Source organism: Bos indicus x Bos taurus, chromosome 17 (genome assembly GCF_003369695.1).
Source record: "Bos indicus x Bos taurus breed Angus x Brahman F1 hybrid chromosome 17, Bos_hybrid_MaternalHap_v2.0, whole genome shotgun sequence".
In the NCBI taxonomy this organism is placed as follows: Eukaryota; Metazoa; Chordata; class Mammalia; order Artiodactyla; family Bovidae; genus Bos; species Bos indicus x Bos taurus.
In genome coordinates this window covers 9,590,682-9,608,061 of record NC_040092.1, presented here as the reverse complement: position 1 = coordinate 9,608,061, position 17,380 = coordinate 9,590,682, and the positions used below count along the sequence as shown (strand labels likewise).

General features: G+C 47.2%; 2 protein-coding genes across 2 annotated transcripts in view; both read right to left on the bottom strand.

The window, feature by feature from the left end:
- Window positions 1–1,930, bottom strand: part of C17H12orf43 (chromosome 17 C12orf43 homolog) — a 12,734-nt gene extending 10,804 nt beyond the window's left edge. Inside the window, exons 1-2 of the mRNA XM_027567339.1 lie at window positions 1,895–1,930; window positions 1,586–1,763 (exon numbers count right to left, since the gene is read on the bottom strand). Of these exons, the coding sequence (XP_027423140.1) occupies window positions 1,586–1,763; window positions 1,895–1,930 (214 nt within the window). The remainder of the gene's footprint in view (window positions 1–1,585; window positions 1,764–1,894) is intronic.
- On the bottom strand, window positions 988–17,380 carry OASL (2'-5'-oligoadenylate synthetase like). The gene is made up of 6 exons (XM_027566553.1): window positions 16,976–17,380; window positions 11,368–11,659; window positions 9,769–9,944; window positions 6,473–6,714; window positions 2,596–2,743; window positions 988–2,000 (listed from the first exon to the last, which is right to left on the bottom strand). The coding sequence occupies exons 1-6, from the start codon at window positions 17,165–17,167 to the stop codon at window positions 1,992–1,994; spliced, it is 1,059 nt and encodes a 352-aa protein (XP_027422354.1). The 5' UTR covers window positions 17,168–17,380; the 3' UTR covers window positions 988–1,991.

Here is a 17,380-nt window from a genome sequence, read left to right as displayed (position 1 = left end):
GTCTGACTCTTTCGACCCCATAAACTGCCTGGTCCAATGTCCATGGAAGTCCCCAGGTAAGAACACTGGAGTGAGTTGCCATTTTCTTCTCCAGGGGATCTCTCCAACTCAGGGATCAAACTTGCGCCTCCTGCATTGCAGGTTGATTCTTTACTGCTGAAACACCAGGGAAGACCACATAATATAAAACATACTATTTTAACCATATTTAACTGTATGCTTCACATTGTTGTGTAGGGGACTTTTTAAAATGCAGATTGCTTTCAATATCCTAGGGCTTTGCTACTACTCTCAGTATAATCTGTGAACAAGCAGCATCAGTAAACTCCAGAGCCTGTTAGAAATTCATAGTCTTGGTTTCAGCCTAGACCTGAATCAGAACCTGCATTTAAACAGAATCTCCAGGTAATACGGACTTCCCTGGTGGCTCAGCAGTAAAGAACCCACCTGCCAATGCAGGAGATACGGGTTTGATCCCTGGGTCAGGCAGATCCCCAGGAGAAGGAAATGGGAACCCATTCCAGTATTCTTGCCTGGGAAATCCCATGGACAGAGAAGCCTGATGGGCTACAGTCCATGGGGTTGCAAATAGTTGTACTTGACTTAGCGACTCAACAACTGCAACAACAATAGGCTATTACGGAGTATTGAGTCGAGTTCCCCATGCTATACAGCAGGTTCATATTAGTTATCTGTTTTATATGTAGTGTGTATATGTCAGTCTCAATCTCCCAGTTTATCCCTCCCCTTTCCCCCTTCACCCCTGGTAACCATAAGTTTGTTTTCTACATCCATGACTCTACTTCTATTTTGTAAATACGTTGAGGGGATTTTTAAAACTACATCATCCTCCATCTCCCAGACTTCCCTTATCTCTATCTCACTTTCCACACAGTCCTTACTTTCCAGAGTTGAGAGGCTCATATGCTTAGGCTATAACTCCCAGGACAGCCTTAGCACCTGTGGAAATAAACGAAGACCACCCAAAAGAGAACAAACGAAGTTTATTTATTTCCAACTCGCTATAGCCAGGGAGTTAGCCACCATCCCTCGCCTTTGGCAAAGACACCAAGGCAAGGAGGACAGTGAGACAGTTTTATAGTGGCATAAAGAGAAGGCTTCAGGTATACCCCGACTGAGGTTGTTTGCATGGGAAGCTGGAGGTGGGCTAATTAGAAGCAGAGCATCCTATATGATTGGTCAGGGAGCTTGTTTGGATTTCTTTCATCAGTCCTAAATTGGAAGGGAGGGAATAGGGAGGCTAGTAGTTGTTGACCAAATCCCGATGGTTTCCAGTTAATTGATAGAATGGTTCGGCTTCCAGACTGTTGGCTGCAGAGCTTGTGCGTCAGAATTCTATTGTCAAACATGCTCTGGATATTGTTGGTTTGCATACCTAGTCTCATATCCCTCGTCATCCCTCTACTGGCAAGGTTAGGTGAAATCGATGGGACCTAGATTAAACAGCAAAAACGCACAGGGAGATGTTTCAGAAGAGACTAACTGGGTGGAAATGGAACCTATTCAGCTGTCTTTTTGGAGAGGATGAGGGTGGTGCTGGCTCAGACACCACAGAAACCCAAACTCCACTCGTCCTGCAGGACTTGGCCTTGGAACTCTAGCTGTTGCTTCTTTCTGAGTAGCCCCTCCCTCACTTCAATCTGACACTTCAGGTCAAGGACTAAGCTGCTGGAGTAAATGGCAAAGGTGTGGCTCCCACCGCTGGGATTCTTCACAAAGACCTGCATCTCAGGAGAGACGATCTGCAGCAGAGAGACGCAAGCGTCAGAGAAGATACTGTAATCTGCCAAAGAGGAGATGTTCCTGAGGACCTGTCGCTCCCCACCAGGCTCCTGGAAGGACAGACGCTGTGGGGCCGAGGACTCCAGCTTACACTGGATCTTCTCTTTAAGCTTCTGTATGGACTCATAGGGGTTCACCTGGATGACGAAATCCACACGACCCCACTGCTCCACTGTCACGTTGATGTCTCATGCAAACTGGAAGGGAGAGGACAGAGAGGGGTTAAATCCACCTTCCGCTGTCTGAGGACAAACGTGCCCTTCAGGGATTTCCCTGGTGATCCAGTGGTTAAGACTTCACCTTCCAGTACAGGGAGTGTGGGTTCGATCCCTGGTTGGGGAACTAAGATCCCACATGCCTCGTAATAGAAAAAACTGAAAACATAAAACAGAAACAACAGTTGTAACGAATTCAATAAAGACTGAAAAAGTAGTCCACATTAAAAAAAAATCTTAAAAAAAATTCTGTTGTGTGGATGGACATTAAAAAAGAAAAAGTGCCTTTCACCTGTCCTTGTCTTTACAACAGCAGCAGCTGCAAACATTTTGTTTGGTTGCTAAGTCATGTTCGACTCTTTGCGACCCCATGGATTGAAGCCCACCAGGCTCCTCTGTCCATGGGATTTCCCAGGCAAGAATACAGGAATGGGTTGTCATTTCCTTCTCCAGGGGATCTTGTGGACCCAGGGATCAAACCTGTGTCTCCTGCACTGGTAGGTGGATTCTTTTCCACTGAGCCACCAGTATCTCATTCTGAACTTCTAGCCTCTGGCAGCCAGAGAGGAGACATTACCTTCAGTTTCCAGTTGGGGATGCATGTCTCATTGTTGTCATAGCAACAGGACTGTTTCAGGCAATGTCGGGCACTCTGAGCCACTATATCCCATCTGTAGCCTGTTGCCACATTGTAGGTGGGGTCAGCCGGATCCAAGATGATGGGCCTGCAACACAGAGAGAGGGAGCCCAGGTTCTTTCTTGTTTGGAAGCCTGAAGGCCAGAAAGAAATCTTCTTGGCAATCATCTGAGCATCTGCTGTGTTCAGAGCCCAGGGTTGTCAGTCCAAGAGGGTCCACAAATATTTCCAGAGAGTAACAGAATGACGAGGGCTTCCCAGGTGGCTCAATGATGAGGAATCCGCCTGCCAATGCAGGAGACTCAGGAGATCTGGATTCGATCTCTGGGTCAGGAAGATCCCCTGGAGGAGGAAATGGCGACCCACTCCAATATTCTTACCTGGGAAATCACCTGGACAGAGGAGCCTTAGGGGGCTACAGTCTGTGGGGTCACAAAGAGTCAGACTCGCCTGAGTGACTGAGCAGCAGCAGCAACAGAATGAAGAGGGTTCTGTTTCCAAGAATTCCTCAGGACTTCCCTGGTGGTCCAGTGGCTAAGACTGCACTCTCAGTGCAGGGGGCCTGGGTTCGATCCTCAGTCAGGGAACTAGATCTTGCATGCTGCAGGTAAAGATCCCACAAGTAGCAACTACCATCGAAGATCCTGACTAAATGCCACAACTAAGTCCCAGTGTGGTCGAAATAAATGAATAAATACTTGAAGTAAATTTCTCTTGGGGAGAGTATTTTAGGTGTTTGTAAGGAATCTTTGAGGTGTACAGAGGTTGAGACCCCCAAAGCCATGATGGAACAAGAATAGCGGTCCCTCAGGCAGACCACACCAGCATGTGGGCCTCTTAAGTTCAGAGCTTTCACTTTGCTGAACAGACTACATAAATGAGTTCAAACCTAGAGCTTCTGAATTGCTTTGGAGGATAACAATACCGCTGGTACCATTTACTGATGTTTCCTGAGGCACGGGGTCAATCTCTGAGTAACCTATTCTAATCCCTGCAACAATTCTCTAAGGTACGACAATGATGGTGGTGGTGATGATGATGATGATGATAATTTCTCCCCACTTTACAGATGAGAAAACTGAGGCACAGACCTCCCTAGGTTCTCCCAACCTGAACATGGGATTCTGATCCATCTCCTCTGCCTCAACGGAGGGGAGGTTGAGCTTCCAAGTGTCTCTCCTCTAGGTGACTGTTGAATAGATATTTTAAAGACTATTGGCTTGAAGGGGTCTAATAGCTGACTGAGGTTGCATGGGGTGACCATAGGTCTTGGATGTCAAGCCCATGATGAAGCCCTAGCGCTTGTGTGGTTTCCTGTTGTTTTATTTGGCTGAGCTGGGTCTTAGTTGTGGTGTGCCAGTTTTCATTGTGGCACGTAGGATCTTGGCTGCGGTACATGGGGTCTTTTTAGTTGTGACTTGTGGGATCTAGTTCCCTGACTAGGGATCAAACCCAGGCTCCCTGCATTGGGAGCATGGAGCATTAACTACTGGATCACCAGGGAAGTCCCAAGACCTGGCCCTTGTACCCCAGGAGCTTTTGACTTAGGCATGAGCTGAGACTTTATCTAAGTGACAGAATGTGTTAGCAGGCTAGTGACATGAACTGGACACTTTAGGCTCCATGCTTTCAACCCCCAGCATCCTGGCTCCCTGAAATGCTCCTGCCTGATGGAGTCAGGGAGCAGTGCCACTCCATCCTGTGGATTCAACTCATCTGATCCAAGTGACCCACCAGGTGAGCTGGCATGTGGAGCCTCTGCCTAGTAATCAAATTAGTTCCCTCTGGAGTTTGGACCAGAAATGATGGATGTTCCTCATCACCTTGGAGTAAGAGGGGAGCAGGGCAGGTATGGAGAGAGAAACAGAGGCAGTGAGAGGGTAGGGAGCACATGGGCCATGAGAGGGAATGACAGAGAAGAGGAGTCTATACTAGTTTGCCTCAGGTCCTGATGGTTTTCCCAGGTCAATATTCTGGGCATCCATACAATAAATTGTCTTTTCATAAGGAGACCTGGTTACTCTTTCTTGTTTAAAAAAAAAAAAAAGACCTGATACTCACATGCTGCTGCTGCTGCTGCTAAGTCACTTCAGTAGTGTCCGACTCTGTGCCACCCCACGGATGGCAGCCCACCAGACTCCCCCGTCCCTGGGATTCTCCAGGCAAGAACACTGGAGTGGGTTTCCATTTCCTTCTCCAATGCATGAAAGTGAAAAGTGAAAGTGAAGTCGCTCAGTTGTGTCCGACTCTTCGAGACCCCATGGACTGCAGCCTTCCAGGCTCCTCATCCATGGGATCTTCCAGGCAAGAGTACTGGAGTGGGGTGCCATTGCCTTCTCCGGACACTCACATGAGGGAACAATAAATATTCTTATGATATTGCTTACAGTGACCTAAAGCTTCTAGTACAAAGAGTTGTCTCAGGCCGGGTTCTCCCAGGAGCAAAACCTAAGATGAGGATTTGAGTGCAAGTCATTTATTTGGAAGGAGGTGCCAGGAAGCACCAAAGAGCAAGTGGGAAAGTGAGACAGGGACAGGAAGGATGCCAATAAAGGATATGCATCAGGGTGATTATCCCTGTGAGCAGCTGGGGCTTGGACCCTGAGAACTAGTGTAGAACACATGACCCAGAAAGAGTGCCTCCATCTGAGATGGCAGGGAGCTGAGGTATTTACACACCAATCCCCACCAGTCACTAAGGGAAGCTGAAAACCCACAGGCAGAGGGACACAGGTGCCGACAGCTGGAGGTTGAACCAACCTTCCCTGAAATGGTAAAGGCCCAGGGGATACAAATGGGCACAAGCAACATGTGTTACAGTACTGAACATTTAGCTGGCATCTATCATAGACTAGATACAGTGGCCCTTCACGTATATTTTCTCTGACTATCCTAAGAGTCCTGCATGGCTGGTGCCAATTACTCCTGTTTTGGACTTCTGTGGTGGCTCATCAGTAAAGAATCTGCCTGCCAATGGAGGAGATGGGGTCAATCCCTGGATTGGGAAGATCCGCTGGGAAGGAAATGGCAAAACACTCCAGTATTCTTGCCTTGGAAATCCAATGGACAGAGGAGCCTGGTAAGCTATAGTCCATGGGGTCTCGAAAGAGTTGGACAACAACAACAACAACTCCTGTTTTATAGACGAGGAATGGAGGCTCACAGAGATGAGAAAACGGCAGAGCTTGGATTTAACTTGGATCTCCATGGTTCTTTTTAGTTTCTCATGCTGGGAAAAAGCACTGAAATGGTCTTCTGAGGGCAAGAGGATTAACGTAGAGTGGAGTGATAGCTCAAGGAATGAGGAAAAGGCTTATAGCCCCTAAGGCCCTGGCGATTTGAAAGGTGATCACCTTGAGATGTCAACTGTGTCGGGGTGAGATATCTGCTTTTCTATTTAATAAAGTCCACCCAGGCTTCCCTGGTGGTCCAGTGGTTAAGAATCCGCCTTGCGATGCAGGGGACACAGGGTCGATCCCTGGTCCAGGAAAATTCTACATACAGTGAAGCCCAGAGTAGCCACAGCTACTGAAGCCCGTGCACCCTAGAGCCAGTACTCCACGACTAAGAGAAGCCCCTGCAGCGAGAAGCCTCTGAACCACAGCTAGAGGGCAGCCCCCGCTCACCGCAAGTGGGAGAAGCGCATGTGCGGCAACAGAACTCAGCACAGCCAAACCGTAAAATAGACAAATCTTTAAATATATATATTATATATAGTGATTTTATATATAAAATAAAGCCCACCCAGGAAACTCGATACCACCTTTCCCTTAATTCTCTTTCTCTGAGATGTGGCTGGCACGCGACGATCCAGTACCTCTTTTCTTTGAGCTGGTTTCTGACAAAGTCCTCAATGACCGGGTTCTGCAATGTGTAGTACTTGGTCCAGTAGATGCAGAGACGCTGATACTTCGTGAGCAGCAGCAGCACAGTGACCAGGCCTTTGTCCAACCTGAAACGCTCTTTCTCCTCAGTACCCGTTTCCCAGGCATAGATGGTCAGTAGCTCAAGGGCATACATTGGGGGCAGCTCCGCCCTAGGGCACTTGGCTTTCACATACTATTGAAAGACATGGGAAGAGAGAGAGAGACCCCAAGATTCCTTAGAAGGATGACATTGGACCCGAAACTGGAAAAATCCAAGTTCTTGTCCCAGCTTTGCTACCTACCGGCAGTGTATTCTTGGCCAAGTCACTTTTCCTCTCTGGCCTTAACTGGGTTTCCCCATCTTAAAATTAAGCAACTGGGTGAGTCCAGTGGGTTTCAAACTGTACCTGACATAACTTCTGGAATGGAGGGATGAAGAAGTATCCCAGGGAGTGAGCAGGGACTTTCCTGGTGGTCCAATAGCTAAGATGCCATGCTCCCAGGTTCCATCCCTGGTCAGGACACCTAGATCCCACATGCCATAACTAGAGATCATGCCACAGTGAAGGGAAAAGATGCCACATGCTGCAACTAAGAGCTGGTGCGGCCAAACAGATAAACACTTAAAAGAGAAAAAAGGGAATCAGCAGGTTGGGCTCTGTCACAAGCACCCCAAACAAAATAACTCTATTTTAATCTATTTGGGCTTCCGGGAGATTTCTTTTAAAGAAAAATCTTCTTAGCTAAAGAGGGAAAAAATGTGTTTGTGTGTGTGTTGGGCGACTATGTTATCATTGCTGTTTAGTTGCTAAGTCGGGTCTGACTCTTTTCGACCCCGTGGACTGTAGCCTGCCAGGCTCCTCCAGGACTAGGTAATAGCTGAGAATCTGTATTGAACATTGGGGTTGCTTCTCTAATAGGTATGTCTTTCTCCCCCATTGTTTAGTGGCCATGTTGTTTGGATGCGATTGGCCCAATCCTCATCTCCAGGGTTGGCCCCGACTGGACAGGATCACGAGGATAAACCTATTTCCCCTTGCCAAGTGATTGGTTCAAGAGATGCCTGGTGATCTAAGCTGGCTCAATTTGAGTCAAATCTAGTTCTTTTGTTCTGTGGTTGAGAGAAGAGAAGTCTAAGTGAATGTGAGGGCAGGAACAGATGCGGCCATTTTGCCACCATGAGGGAAACCAGCTTGGGGACCAAGTTGACATATAATATTGAGAGAAGCTGTTCCAGATGGCGCTAGTGGTAAAGAACCTGCCTGCCAATGCAGGAGACATAAGAGATGCGGTTCCATCCCTCGGTCGGGAAGATCCCCTGGAGGAGGAAATGGCAACCCACTCTAGTATTCTTGCTTGGAGAATCCCATGGACAAAGGAGCCTAGTGGGCTACAGTCCATGGGGTCGCAAAGACTCAGATATGACTGAAGCAACTTAGCACACACGCACACACAAGAGAATTACAGAGAAACAGAGCTGGAGCCTTCACCAAACGGTGCCTGAAGCTCTCTCCACTGTTGTAGGTTTTCACACATGAGCTGATAATTCTCTTTATTGGTTAAGCCCATTAGCATTGGTTTTTCTGTTACTCTCAATTAAAAAACAAAAAGAAAAAAATTAGAATTTCTTCTAATTTCTAAAAAATTACCCAGGTTAATGTTCTATTTTTGATGGCTATATGAGGTGGCAGTGGGGAGACAACGCTTTCTTTCTTTATCTCCTACCCTCAGTATTAGAGAAGGAAATGGCAACACACTGCAGTATTCTTGCCTGGAAAATCCCATGGATGGAGGAGCCTGGTAGGCAACAGTCCATGGGGTCACAGAGTCAGACATGACTGAGCAACTTCACTCACTCACTCACCCTCAGTATATGGCTATACATAGTGCAAACTTAAATGATAAATTATTCCAACTGACATCTCAAAAATTTTTTTAAAAAATGATTTTGTGTGTGAGCATGCACAAACTTGGACATCTCTGAGATCAGTGATATTCTTACAGTTAAGATTTTGTGAAATCAAATAAAACCCAGAGAATCTAACTTACACATTCCTTGGCTCCAGTGGATGAATTGGTAAGAATCAAAAAATACTTTCGAATCATAATTGTAAATGACAACTCCTGGGATGTTACATAGTCTCCAGATAAAAATGAACTAACAACCTTTTTAGCATCACAGGACTCTAGTTCTGTTTAACGTATCATATACTCTTTGTGTCCTTGAGGATTGATCAACACGTCTTGTAACACTTGGTTAAATAAAAATTCTCAAATAAAAGAAAACATCAAATGAATAATACTGAGTCAAGAAACTTTCAAAAAACCATATGCAGCCAACATCCTGTCTTAGAGGCAGAGTCTTTTAGGCTGTTTGTTTTTAGGTCGTGTGGGGACCGTGGTTCCCTGACCAGGGATGGAGCCCAGTACCCCTGCAGTGCAAACGTGGAGTCTTAACCACTGGACCGCTGGAGAAGTCCCTCAGAGGCAGAGACTTGTACAAAGAAAGGGCTATAGAAAATAAAGCTGGTATGTTTTTCTGTGGACATTGCCAATAAATGTGCATGACGTATTCAGGAAAAAAACACTTTGTACACTTAGCCAAACAAACAAAACAAACAGATCATTCTTTTGAGTTCCATCTCTTCAAATCCACAAAACTTTGGATCATTTCCTGTTTAAGTGACTGACTGGCCAAAAAAACCAATTTCCTTCTTGACTTCGGTGTTGCTAATATCTGAAGATACATCACAACCTTTGTTGAGGTGATAACTATGTAAGGAAATGCTATTTTCCCACATACACATACTAATGTAAACAAACTTTCATAGTATCTTGATTTTTATCTTTAAATACTATTTTTTTCTTTTTTGGTATTTTTTTCTTTTTGGTATTTTTTTCTTTTTTGGTTAAACCAGTCTAAACTCTGACTCTTACCAATTCTTTTAAAATAAGAAATCATTTTTTTTTTCTTTCTCATTTTTTGTTTGTTTCTGAGTCTTCCTTTCATAAGCGGAGATGACTCTGCTCATCTGGGTATTTGGAAATACCCTTGGTACCATGCAGACATCCTATGTGAAATCTAAAAAGTAGCTTGTCATAAAACAGGTAACTAACTAAATCCTCTCCCTCCCCACGACCATTGCCCCTCCTCACAGTATCCCCCCGATGACAAGTCTGGTTCCTGCCTTTTCTTCTCCTCCCTCCCCCATCTTCTGCTCTTGCCCCCATCAGGCAGCCTCCTCACCTCGAGGTACCAATGTTTTACCAGCCGCAGGAGGCTCTTCAGCTTGGTTGGCTTGTATTTCACGAAGTTTCTCTGCAGCTCGCTGAAGGATGGGGAGAAGTATCCAAGAGTACGGCAGGCCTTAATCAGTCTCACATAGACCTCTGGGGAGGGCTGAAAGTTGGGAACAGAAGGCCCTGAGGAGGCAAAGGGGAAACAGTGAGGGCTTAGAAAGCCCCAGTTGCTAATAAGTCCTCTAGGGTTTTTGTTGTTTAGTCGTTAAGTCATGTCCGACTTCTAGTGACGCCGTAGACTATAGTCTGCCAGGCTCCTCTGTCCATGGAATTTCCCAGGCAAGAATACTGGAGTGGATTGCCATTTCCTCCTCCAGGGGATCTTCTTGACCCAGGGGTCGAATTCACGTCTCCTCTATTGGCAGGCGGATTCTTTACCGCTGAGCCAGTGGGGAAGCTCTCAGGAGACTGCTAATTCATTTGAGTATCTCTCCAGGGAAGCCTTTCAAATCTTTCTGTGTTGTTGGGTGTTGTCATTATAGACATGCCTAAATCGGCTAAGTCTGCTCCTGCCCCTAAAAAGGGCTCTAAAAAAGCTGTGACCAAGGCCCAGAAGAAGGACGGCAAGAAGCGCAAGCGCAGCCGCAAGGAGAGCTACTCCGTGTACGTGTACAAGGTGCTGAAGCAAGTCCATCCGGACACCGGCATCTCGTCCAAGGCTGTGGGAATCATGAATGCCTTCCTCAACGACATTTTCGAGCGCATCGCTGGCGAGGCATCGTCCCTGGCGCATTACAACAAGTGCTCGACTATCACATCCAGGGAGATCCAGACCGCCGTGCGCTTGCTGCTACCTGGGGAGCTGGCCAAGCGTGCCGTGTCCGAGGGCACTAAGGCTGTCACCAAGTATACCAGCTCCAAGTAAATATAATATGCCTAGCCGCTGTTAACGGAGAAGGCAATGGCACCCCACTCCAGTACTCTTGCCTGGAAAATCCCATGGATGGAGGGCCTGGTGGGGTGTAGTCCATGGGGTCGCTAAGAGTCGGACACGACTGACCAACTTCACTTTCACTTTCCAGGGAAGCCTGGAACCACATAGCTTGAAAGACTAAAGGCTTGCCTTCTTGACTGTCCTTCTGGAGAATGAAAAGTGAGTTTTGCAGAAACAGATTTATAGATATAGAGAACAGACCTGTGTTGCCAAAGAGGGAGACAGATGGGTGGGGTAGGGATAGATTGGAAATTCGGGTTTAGCCGACGCAAACTATTATATGTAGCGTGGGGAAACAACCACCCCCAGGGTAAGTGTTCCAGAGTCACCCCAGGAGTTGCTCTAATGCTTTCCCTTCCTTGACTCTCCCTTCCTCTCCAATCATATATTTATCTGCATGATTCCTTGATAAATCTGTTTGCCCCATTGAACCACAAGGATAGCCAGAGCTGAGTCAGTCCCAGGCATTTCAGTCGCCCAGCACCCAGCACGGGATGTGGGTTGAATGGGTGCATGCAGGCGTCTGCACGTGGCCACAAAGGAGAGGTGAAGGAGCTGTGGGTCCTCCCCCTGGGGAGGGCAGGTGTGTGAGTCAGGTGGGCTTTCCCTTACTCAGGACCCCGTAGGCCGGCACAATGGTGACAGTGACTTGCTCTTCCATCTCCCAGGTCTGAATGGTAAAGGCAACAGCAGAGGTGACTCCGTGGACCAGCCTCAGGTTCTGGGGCTGGAGGTGAAGCAGATCCGGGAAATCCGTGAGCTTTTTACAGAGCATGCTCAGAACATGCTCGTGGTGATTGTGGTTGCTGGCTTCCTCCTGGAAGCTGCTAAAACCGCTCAGGAACATCACCAGCTCCACCTCCGCGTGGTTCCTGAGCACCGTGCCATTCCCGAAGGAGCCCACCTGTGGAACACAGAGTCCCATCACCTCAAGGCCACTGCTGGGACCAGGGAATCCCTAGGGCTCTTCCACGGATGATCCCGTTCATCGATACCTGCCTCACCGATGGGTGGGGAGTACCCACATCACCTCTTTATAGGGGAGGAAAGTGGAGAGGTCAAGACGGCAAGCCGCTCACCCAGGGTCACACAGTGGATGTGTCAAACCCAGGCAGCCGGACTCCACAACCCATGTTTCTTACTTACTCCACTGCCTTGCTTCTGAGACTCAGCCTTATCTGCAAGAGTGATCCCCACTCCAAGGAAACCATCGTCCTCTACAGGGTGGCAGTTGGAGGGTTCTGGGGGGTGGGAGGGGCAGGTCTGAATAATTCTGTGCTCTGTGTGTGTGTGCAAAGTCACTGCAGTCGTGTCTGACCCTTTGGGACACTGTGGACTGTATAACCCGCCCAGTTCTCTGTCCATGGGATTCTCCAGGCAAGAATACTGGAGTGGGTTGCCATTTTCCATCCCCAGGATATCGTCCCAACCCAGGGATCAAACCTAAGTCTCCTGTGTCTCCTGCATTGCAGGTGGAGTCTTTACCTGCTGAGCCATCAGGAAAGCGCCCAGTTGAGGTGGAGGGACTAGGATAATTATCCCCATTGTACAGATGAAAAAAAGGAGGCAATTGGGGGTTAACTGATTTGCCATGGACTCATAACCAGGAGTCATGGTCACAGTCAGACAGAGGGTCAGAACACAGGGTGTGGTTCTTCTGCCTCTTTATTTCCAGTGACCCAAGTCTACGTGCCAGGCCCTGCTTTCTGTGGAAGAGAAGTCTGCCATCTTTATTTTCCTCTTCCTTTGTTTTTGGCCTCACCATGTGGCATGCAGGATTTTAGTTCCCCATCCAGGAATCCAGGAATCAAACCCACAACCCTTGCATTGGAAGCGTGGGAGTCTTAACCACTGGACCTCCAGGGAAGTCCTCCTTTTCCTTTTCCATTTTTCTTTCTCCACCTGCATTCAGAGTCAGCCTTTCTGCCCCATGTAAGAGCATTGTGGATGGCACTCGGTGTGCCGAAGAAAGCCACAACCCCTTGAAGGCTGTGCCCTTCCTACCTTTCCCAGTGGGAAGATACGGGCAGAGAGGGAAGAACATTCTAGAGCAGGCTGTATGATTTGCTCCAGTCTAAACCTATTCCAACCCAAGGATAAGCATTCACTCATATGGGCCAGCACAACTCACCAGATTTTCATGGGAGGGAAGAGGGTTTAAAGCCCAAATAAAGTGCTAATTTCTCAATAGCTGTTGCTCTTTGGGTGTCTCTATTATTTATTAATTTCAAGATTGGAGAAGGTTGCAGGCAGGATTTGAGGGCTGGGTTAATACCACTTCCTGCCGTCAAAACTCATGTTTGAGACATCCTTCCGTCGCACTCACTTGCCCCATGCCATTCTCAGGGTTGGTGGGGTGGGGTGACTTTGGTCTGGGAGGAGTCATACTGGTGCTCCAGGCCCAGAAGAAAGCTCGAGCAAAAGTTGATAACAATGCTTTTGTTTTTGAACATTGACTAATCATTTAGCCTGCACCATTCTATCTGGTTGACGAGGGAGAGATGATGATGATGGTGTGGGTGTGTGCTCAGTCGCTCAGTTGTGTCCGACTCTTTAGGACCCCATAGACTACAGCCCACCAGGTTCCTCTGTCCATGGAGATTCTCCAGGCAAGAATACTGGAGTGGGGGCTTTCCCTGATGGACCAGTGGTAAAGCATCCATCTGCTAATTCAGGAGACACAGGTTCAATTCCTGGTCCGGGAAGATCCCACATGCCACAGAGCAACTAACCGCACGTGCCACAACTGTTGAGCCTGTGCTCTGCAGCCCGGGAGCTGCAACTACCGAGCCCTCGTGCCACAGCTACTGAAGCTGGTGTGCCATGCAGCCTGTGCTCTGCAACAAGAGATGACACCACAGTGAGAAAACTACATTGCAATGGAGAGTAGCCCCTGATATCCACAACCAGAGGAAAGCCCATGCAGCAACGAAGACCCAGACAGAGCATGGCCAAAAATAAATAAATAAAATTATATATATAAAAAAAAATGCTGGAGTGGGTTGCCATTTCCTCCTCCAGGGGATCTTCCTGACCCAGAGATGGAACCTGAGTCTCCTGTATTGGCAGGCAGATTCTTTACCACTGAGCCACTGGGGAACACTTGCCCCCCACCTGCACTGCGATGCTGGTAATGTCATCCCAATTACACAGAAGAAGACTGAGATGGAGGGTTTGAGAGACAAGACTGTGACTCTAAGTTCACCCGGCTAGTGAGGGAAGAAGCCAAGAGTCAAGCCCACGCCTCGTGTCAGAATGTGTGGTGTCTCATTTCTAAATCGCACGGCTTCAGGCTCTGGGTGTTGGGGATGAGAGTTAAAAAGTAACATGGGCCTGCAGCTTCTAGATCCTTCCCTTAAGCAACTGCTCCTAAAGGCAGAACTAGAGCACTGAGCTTCGAGTCAGGAGTCCTAGTGCTAGTCTTGCCTGTACCACCAGCTTGCTGTGTGAACGTGGAAAGTTTCTCACCCTCTCTGTGCCTCAGTTTCCTTAGTGTTTACAGGAAGGATTGGCTGAGACTGTCTGCCTCCAGGACCTTTCATGTTGGGAAGCTGAAGCTGGTGGATTGAATTAAGAACATGTAGGGTTTCCCTTGGAGAAGGCAATGGCAACCCACTCCAGTACTCTTGCCTGGAAAATCCCATGGACGGAGGAGCCTGGCAGGCTGCAGTCCATGGGGTCACTAAGAGTCGGACACGACTGAACGACTTCACTTGCACTTTTCACTTTCATGTATTGGAGAAGGAAATGGCAACCCACTCCGGTGTTCTTGCCTGGAGAATCCCAGGGACGGGGGAGCTAGTCGGGGATAGACTCTGTGAGTCTATGGGGTCGCAGAGTCGGACACAACTGAAGCGACTTGGCAGCAGCAGCAGCAGCAGCAGGGTTTCCCTAGTAGTCCAGTGGTTAAGAATCTGCCTTGCAATGTAGGGGACACCAGTTTGATCCCTAGTCCAGGAAGATCCCCTATGCAGTGGGGCAACTGAGCCCCTGTGCCACCATTGCTGAAGCCCGAGTGCCTAGAGCCTGTGCTCTGCAACCTGACAGGCCACTGTGGTTGAGAGGTCCATGCAGCACAACTAGAGAAAGCCCTGGTGCAATAGCAAAATCCCCAGTGCAGCCAAAAATAAAATAGATAAATAAATTTAAGAATATGTAGATTTTTACTTGATGAATGAGGGGGCACAAGCCATCCATACGGGCAGGTAGCTGCCCCAGCAAGCTCCCCTGTAGGGTAATGAAACTCACGGGGCCATTTGGAGGAAAGACACAGTTTCAGTATACCCATACAAAGGAAGTGGAGTCATAAGATTTATTACTTACACAAACAGATAACTAATGAGGACCTACTGTACAGCTCAGGGAGCTCTACTCCACTCCGTTTGATATTTCCTTCCCATTTAGGTCACCACAAAGCACTGAGTAGAGTATACTGTATACTGAAACTGTGTCTTCAAAACGACTTTTGAAGTGTGATGAGGAAAAACAAACAACTGCGCCCTTTGCTGTACAGCGGAAACTAACATTCTAAAGCAACCATACTCCAATAAAAATTCATTAAAAATTAATTTTAAAAAAGGCTTATTACTACAGATCCCAGAAGCAAGGGGACTCAGTGAACTGGGGAGAGAGCAGGCCTTCTCCCCAGGTCACAATTTAGCAGGGTAGAAAGCACCTAGTTCTTACAAGGTGATTGGGGCAGAGGTTACTAACGTTTCGCAGGCTTAACTTTGAAGTGGTTATTTTATTTTATAATTTAAAAAATCCATCTTGACTCTATATTAGAAAAAACTTTTAAAATTTTTCATTATTTATTTTGGCTGCATTGCGTGGCTTATGGAATTTCTCTGACCAGGAATCGAATCTGTGTTCCCTGCAGTAGGAGTTCAGAGTCTTAACCACCAGACCACTGGTGAAGCCCAATAACTGGTTATTTTAAAAGGTTCCACCAGGAGAAACAAAGCATAAACTTGCAGGGTGCCCAAAATTTATCTAAAGGTCCAGACTCTGGACTTTTGGTGTTAGCAGGATCATCATACTGTAAGGCGCCTAGGCAGCAACTCAGAAAAAGAAAATTGTTTTTTTGTTTTTCCTCATCACACTTCAAAAGTCATTTTTCTCATCACACCTTTCTAGTTTTGATCCGCTTGGAGTATTACCCTAGTTAGGACCAGAGGTGACGAGAGGCAGCTCCTGAAAGGGTTTGGGGGTAAAAAAGCTCAGTGGGGGCAGCCCAGAGTGGAGTAAGAAATCCCAGCTTCACCACCAGCTGTGTGACCTTCGGTGAGTCCTCATCTCCCTGATCTTCCATTTAAAAACAACAACAACAAAAAAAACTTTCCTTTATCAAAAATTGTAAACATAAAAATAGAAAGAGAAAACAAAGAACATTTATACCTCCGCCCCGTCAGATTCAACAAGTCTAAACTTGCCATGTTTGCTTCAACTAAGCACTTTAAAGTAATTTACGGGGACTTCCCTGACTGTCCAGTGGTTAAGACATCACCTTCCAACACAGGGCATGTAGGTTCAATCCCTGGTCTGGAACTAAGTCTCGAGACCAAAAAACCAAAACATAAAACAGAAGCAATATTGTAGCAAATTCAAGACTTTAAAAATGGTCCGCATCCAAAAATCTTAAAAAATAATAATAATAAAATAAATTACAGAAACTAAGGACCATTGTCCATAAATACTTTAGCATTTATGTCCAACCAAAGAGAACATTTGCCCCCACAACCACAAAACTATTACACTTCAAAAAAAAATTCCCATATATATACATATAAAATCTAATATTCTGGCCATGCTGAAATTTCCCCAGTTGTTCCCAAATTATATTCTACGGATGGTCCATTCACACCAAGATTCAACCAGAGACCTTGCATTGCATTTAGCCATTACAGATCTTAAGTCACTGAGTTTGCATTGTGCTCATCTGTAAACTGGGAAGACGAGTGCACACTTCAGAGGGTGTACAAATTAGAGGCAGTACACGTGAAGGGCTTAGGCACGTGCACCCAAAATGTGCACTATTATTAGCTTCCTTACTCAACTTGCTCCGCTCGAGGCAGCAGTGTGTCGGGATGCTGTGTCTTGAGATGTCAGTAGCATGGACTAGGGATAATGAGGCAAGAGGTCCCTAGCATCCTCAGAGACATGGACCCACGGGTTGGGTTTTGCCCAGCCCTGGCTGGGAAATGGAGGGGACCAGTCTCACCCGGATCACCTTCAGCACCTTCTGGTCCAGCCCATGGTCCCCCCGGAAGCGCTGCTTCTTCAGGAACTTCTCCACGGACTGCACAGCCTTCACCACGTCTTCTTTCCACTCCTTGATGTTATGCTGGCACTGAGCCACAAAGGAGTTCAGCCTAGAAGCTGGGGTATCAAACAGCTCCAGGGATACTGCCATCTGTCTTGAGAGTACCACTGGCGGCTAGGTATGCAGCTATGCACCTACCTATCTGCTGGCACACTCACCCTTCTTTAAGGACACTCCTCTCCAGTACCCTGTGGAATAAAGCACCAGAGTGGACAGGAAACCAGGGGTGTCTGGCTGACCTGGGGCTCCTCTTTATTGAGGCTGTGTACTGTGGCTGGTGCACCCCAGACACTGAGTGATGAC

Coding starts and splice junctions, on each gene's coding strand:
- OASL (XM_027566553.1), bottom strand. CDS start 17,167: ATGGCAGTATCCCTGGAGCTGTTTGATACCCCAGCTTCTAGGCTGAAC. Junction 11,660..16,975: donor AGGTGCTGAAGGTGATCCGG/GTGAGACTGGTC, acceptor TGTGTTCCACAG/GTGGGCTCCTTCGGGAATGG. Junction 6,715..9,768: donor TAAAACATTGGTACCTCGAG/GTGAGGAGGCTG, acceptor GTCTTTCAATAG/TATGTGAAAGCCAAGTGCCC.